Source organism: Sinohyriopsis cumingii, chromosome 9, assembly GCF_028554795.1.
Source record: "Sinohyriopsis cumingii isolate HCF-2022 chromosome 9, ASM2855479v2, whole genome shotgun sequence".
NCBI lineage: Eukaryota > Metazoa > Mollusca > Bivalvia > Unionida > Unionidae > Sinohyriopsis > Sinohyriopsis cumingii.
In genome coordinates, this window is record NC_142969.1 from 48,246,111 (window position 1) to 48,252,258 (window position 6,148).

The 6,148-nt window shown below is 35.6% G+C and overlaps 1 protein-coding gene across 1 annotated transcript; it reads left to right on the forward strand.

The window, feature by feature from the left end:
- Window positions 1-1,548: 1,548 nt before the first annotated feature.
- Window positions 1,549-2,820, forward strand: LOC149791760 (G protein-coupled receptor daf-37-like). The gene has a single exon (XM_089969472.1). It carries the CDS (start codon window positions 1,549-1,551, stop codon window positions 2,818-2,820), a length of 1,272 nt encoding a protein of 423 aa, XP_089825598.1.
- The last annotated feature ends 3,328 nt before the right edge of the window (window positions 2,821-6,148 follow it).

Below are 6,148 nucleotides of genomic sequence, written 5' to 3' on the forward strand. Positions count from 1 at the left end.
CACTGATGAATCCAATCCAAAATCACAAACTTTCGTCGAATCGAAACAAAATACCAAAATATATTCATTCCAGATCAAATGGAAAAGTTGTTGCAATGAGCATTCATTCACAATATGACTGCAAATTTAAATTTTAAATAGGCACGCCATTTTTTTTTCGAAAGTTATGTCGAGCGCGCGACTAAATTCAAATTTATCTGGGCGGAGTTATGTGTGCATTAATAAATGATGTCATCGTGTAATGACAAATATGTGCTTGTGTATTTAGTTTGGAATACGGCATTCATTCATTTACGTTGTTTCTTGTAGTGTATTTTGTTTATATAATTAAACCTTAGGTAGAATTAAAAAAATGAGCATATAATAAAAAGGTTACTGCATTTGTATGGGAAAATATGAACTCGTTTTGTCGGAAGGATATACTGCACTCACAAGTTCGTGCAGTATTCCATCCGAAAACTCGTTCATATTTTCCCATACAAATGTAGTAACCTATAAATACAATGTGAATGACTATAATGGGTTTTGATTCTACGACAGCTTATACAATGTGAATGACTATAATGGGTTTTGATTCTACAACAGCTTATACAATGCGAATGACTATAATGGGTTTTGATTCTACGACAGCTTATACAATGTGAATGACTATAATGGGTTTTGACTCTTCAACAGCTTATACAATGCGAATGACTATAATGGGTTTTGATTCTACAACAGCTTATACAATGTGAATGACTATAATGGGTTTTGACTCTTCAACAGCTTATATAATGTGAATGACTATAATGGGTTTTGATTCTACAACAGCTTATACAATTCGAATGACTATAATGTTGTTTTTTTTTAGTATTTGCTAGCTTTAGCTTAACAATTCCATAAATTTGTGGGAATTTTGTTTCAAAGTATTGTTGTGATGTTCTTGAAGATCCTGGAATTACAAGGAAAACCGGGATAAAATGCAAAAGCACACACACACACACACACACAAAAAAACTGCGTAGGACGATTCCGTATTCATTATGATGTTCACATAAACACTTGAACAACCCCAAAATGTGAATATATTTGATACTGTATGGGTCTGCTCTTTGTAACAAATATATGAAATTTAGATTGTCAGCACATTATTCATGCAAAGTAAAGGTAAACCGACTTTTTAACGTTTCTTTTAAGATGAATTCCAAGAACCTAAATTCGATTGGAAACCATCCTAATCGTATGTTTAGTTAACGCGGACAAAGTTATGTGAGTGTAGGTATTAATTAATTTATCCACCTGTAGTTTTTAATTATGAAGTGCTACGTGCTGCTGTTTTGCTTCTTCATTTTACTGTTCTTGTAGAAATATATTGCCGTCATAATTAAGAAACGAAATAATTAGGAACCATTCACTGAAATATCAGTTTTGCTTTTCCACTTGCGCAATTTCATCTTCTCTAAAAGAAATTACATAACTTGTAGTTTAATTTCTGCCTTTTTATTTAATTACTTGCTTTTATCTTCAAGTGCAATTGACGGATAACATCAAGTCATTAACCCGATGAAAATGGATCCAAAGAGCTCAAATGAACTCTCTTTCACAACTATTTCCACGCTGTATTCACACTCTTCCAGTCTTCGCTTCGCTTCTGCGCAACCGAATAATCATCTCTTTGACCTAACAACCCAGATCAACGCAGACGTTACGTCATTTGCAGCTATAGACAACGTTACGAATACGTCTTATGTTGGGGTTGATACTGAGAAAAAGTATGACGAATACCTTGAATATATTGTTGCCTTTTTCATTCAACAAAAAGGACTATATCTTCTTACTCCACTTGGACTATTTGGAAGCATCGCCAGCCTTGTCACTCTATCGCGTATGAAACTATTTTTTACTTCCGCCATGTACATGGCAGCTCTGGCAATCGTGGATGGAATTTCACTCATGATTAAACTGACGTTTGTGGAGATCAAACGCGCACAAATCTCAATAGGAAGCACAGCGTGCGCCTTGTTTTACTACAACGGCACGTGGACACAGCAGTACTCAAACTGGATCCTCGTTGCAATGACATTTGAACGATTTATCGCCATAAGGTTCCCGCTAAAGGTTTCCAAATTTTGCACAAAGAGAAATACCTTTACAGTATTGTTGATAATCTTATTTGCAATAATGATATTAAACTGCCACTTTTTGTGGACGTTTCACGAAGTTCCGCATCCAATTTTCAAATATGAATGCATGCCAAGACCAGAGTATGCCCCTTTCTTGGCAAAGACATGGTATTGGATTGATGGTGTGTCCTATGCCATGTTGCCGTGTCTTCTGCTTTTGATCTGCAACGGCTGTATCATCCATAGGATCAGGACCTCAACGGGAAAGCAACTGGATCTTACAAATAACATGCACATCAATGCTGGAGAAAAAAACAAGCAGCAAAAGCAAGTTACTATCATGCTACTATCGTTATCTATTGTGTTCATAATTCTAACATTACCAAATTGCATCTTCTTCATCGTCAAGGATGAAATAGAGATCAACAGTAACTATAAGATAGCTCGTTATTACTTCATCTATAATGTGATATATTTTCTGTCTGACATCAATCAATCAATCAACTTTTATTTGTACTGTGTCGCTGGAAGAAAGTTCAGGCAGAAATTTATTGAAGTCTTTACGTGTAAGGAAAATCGCCGACATCATTTATCACGTCTTTATGTGTCAAATGACATGGGTAGACGGACAAGCTCCCCTGTTTCTACCAGCGCAGTAACGGGGGTCACACGTGTTTCCACCTCACCTGCGTCTGATAATCCATCAGTAAAATACTGAACTGTACTTGGCAAAATTAGTCACTTGTAGGTTTTACATAAAATGTATATAATTTGTGTGCAAATATGCTTTTTATTTATTGACAATTTATTTATTATCAAAAATATACGAGTGACCTGAAAATAACAATTGTAGTACGTGAGTTGTCAACTTCTTTTGTTACCCGTATAGCAATGATTTCCATAACGCGGATGCAGGTTAAGAAGAAAACTATTGGCTCCTGTTGTTTAACATTATACAATTGCACAGTTGGTTAAGAAAAGCTCTGTATAGCGCTCATGCAATCGATTACAACCGCGGCTTGTGTTGGCGGAAATTTGGAAATAACATAATGAAATTCGCAGATTTTTATAAGAAATCATATATTTTGTAACATTTCTCTTAGCAAAACTATTTCCCAATAAATAACAAATTATACGATGTGTGTGTGTGTGTGATTCGGATTTTTAACGTAGCTTTAACAATTTTTCAGTCATATCGCTACGATGTCTGCAGCAGGGCAGTTTATAGTGATGTCTAGCACTAGGTCATCATGCTGCATACATGTAGCATGATGTCCCAACCAATCACTTTATCCTGACACCTGGCCGATCAGTCCTAACACAAACCTGTTACTGCTGAGCTCCTAGTGAAGCAGCTGTTAGTACCATTTTTTATATGTCTTTGGTATGACTCGGCCGTGGTTCGAACCCGCGACCTCCCGCATCCGGAGCAGTCCAAAATATACGATGAAATATTAATAAATTAACATCTTTGAAATTGACTAATGGTGACAGCACTGTAAACAATTACCAGTTAAAGAGGTCTTGTCAAGTGAAATTCGCTTTTCTAATTTTTTTTGTTATTTTTTTATTTTTTATTTTTTTAATTCGGCTTCCGTGTAATCCCTATAAATGTGAAAGTCCTTCCATTCAAACGTGAAGAGAGACAGTAGACTGACATGACCAATCTCGCGAGAACTGAGACTTACGGTGAGAACCTAATGAAGTATTTATCCAGTAGCTATGACAACCTTTGAGAACTGTATGGTCCAATAGTATGAGAATACAAGCTAATTAACAACATGTGAAAGCTGCTGAAATCACAGTGACATCTGAGTGTAGAGTTAGTCTAATTTATTCTTAAAATCACTCACAGTGGTCATCTCCTACATATTTTTTGTTGTTGATTGACATGCGCATTGTTCTTCAAAATATGTTGTGATACATTCGAAAATAAATCACAAGTTTTAATAAAACGCAGACATCTTGTATTTTCCCTTTCGTTTGGGTCGATCGTGTTTTTATTTGTTTTCATTTCGGTTAAAGGTTTTCCGTAAGCGTGCCACTACCAACTGTTTTTATTGGTAAAGACTATATCGAGCTGTACCATTTCATTAGCATGCGATATCGATAAAGTGTATGGAGACATTTAAGCTCCCTATCTTGATGTATTTACCGATTATATATATTGATGCGTTTTTCCCTGGCGCCTTTTGAGCATAATTCTATACACGACGCTTTTGTTCGCCAGTGTTTCCTTACGATTGTTACGGACGTTCTGACCTTAAACCGGAAATAATTTTGCCGACACACGAATTCGTGAGGATTGCACGTCAAATTTATCTATTTTAAACATCTGACGTCAATTTATTGACTTTAATTTACTTCTTCAGATCAAATGTCTAGAAATATTCAAATCGGTTTGATGAATAATTGTGCAGGATTATAATTCGTGTATCAATAAAAGTGGCCTGTACCCCATTCACTGTTAACCCAAATCTGAGTCTCCCTAGGTATTGAGCTTTGTTCCTTTGTGGCTTTTCTACTACTTTCCAGTTTCGAATGTATACACTTCCGACATGTCATGCAGTGAATTAGTTCTACAACATAAGACACATCACCCGATATTTTTGTTCGGGGGGGGGGGGGGGGATGGGTCTTTCCGCCTAACAAACGGAGCTCTGAAGCGTGTTTTGATGTCGACTAACTGTAACGAAAGTCAAATTTTCAGGAATATCACACACAACTGGCAACCAATAACGACGCTTTTCTACAAAGTAAAGTTATAATGTTTCTGTCAGACTTTACTTACTCTGATGTCTTTTCTCTAATGACCGCTCCGGTGACCTAGTGGTTGCGCCTCGGATGCGGAGGTCGTGGGTTCGATTCCCACCCGAGTCATACCAAAGACTTGCAAAAATGGTACTAACAGCTGCCTCGCTTGGCGCTTAGCATTAAGAGGTTTGTTTTAGGACTAGTCCGTGTGGTGTCAGGATAATGTGACTGGGTGGGACATCATGCTACGTGTTTGCGGTATGATGCCCCAGTGCTAGACATCAGTATAAACTGTCACACTGCAGACATTGTAGCGATATGACTGAAACATTGTTAACAGTTAGATATAAATAATTCATAAGTTATACATGAAAGCCGCATTAAGAGAAACGACATATTGTTTTGCACGATTGCATGTGAGTAAGATGTGGTCAGAGATTGATGTGTTAAAATTAATAAATATTTTTTTTAATGTTTGTTTTGTATATTTCAAATATACAAATTTATACAACAATACTTTCAAATATGCCAATTTATATAATGCATTTAGTAATGACAATGAAGATATAATCGCCTTATATCCTCATAGCAAAATGGTGAAAACAAAACCAAATGAAGAAGGAATAAATCTGAAAAAAGATTGTATTCGGCTTAATTCAGAGTACCTGTGAAACAGACCTAGAATTTATGGAAAACCTAAAATTTAAAGCAACAAATGGTAACTCAAGTAGTACAGCTGTGCGAGTTGTTGTATCATCCGTAAACATATGGAAACAAATCGAAAGTAGCGTGTTTACAACGTGGTCACTAACCGTACGAGGACCGGATTTCTCATACTTGTACATTTATGGAAAATTCGACAGTAAATCGTTTAGGAAATAGGTTTCATAGCCTCTGGAGGATCAAATTATTGATCGACTTTCTGTTGTGCCACAGCAAAAACTGAATTTTATTTTATGAACATTAAAGATTTTGTCATCAACATAAACAAGGAATGAGAAATTATGAAGTAAACTAAATTTATACAGAAAGCTAAAACACAATAATAGAACCAGGAAGAGGGTCATTGTCCAATTATTAATGTATATAACTATTTTAACCACCTTTTTGTACCTCTGCAATCATCAGTTAATTTCGTTTGCTAGCTAGCTAAATCAAGGAATTAATTTAGTTAGAATAATGAGTAATCCTAAAAGCAATAATTTAGCTCCTAATATATTTCAAAATCAACTTCTAAAGTTTAGATTGTATTATTATTGCCAGGATTTTTAGGAATAATTTTTCATAATAAT

Bases quoted from the DNA above. Each gene is read 5' to 3' on its own strand.
- LOC149791760 (XM_089969472.1), top strand. From the start codon at position 1,549: ATGGATCCAAAGAGCTCAAATGAACTCTCTTTCACAACTATTTCCACG.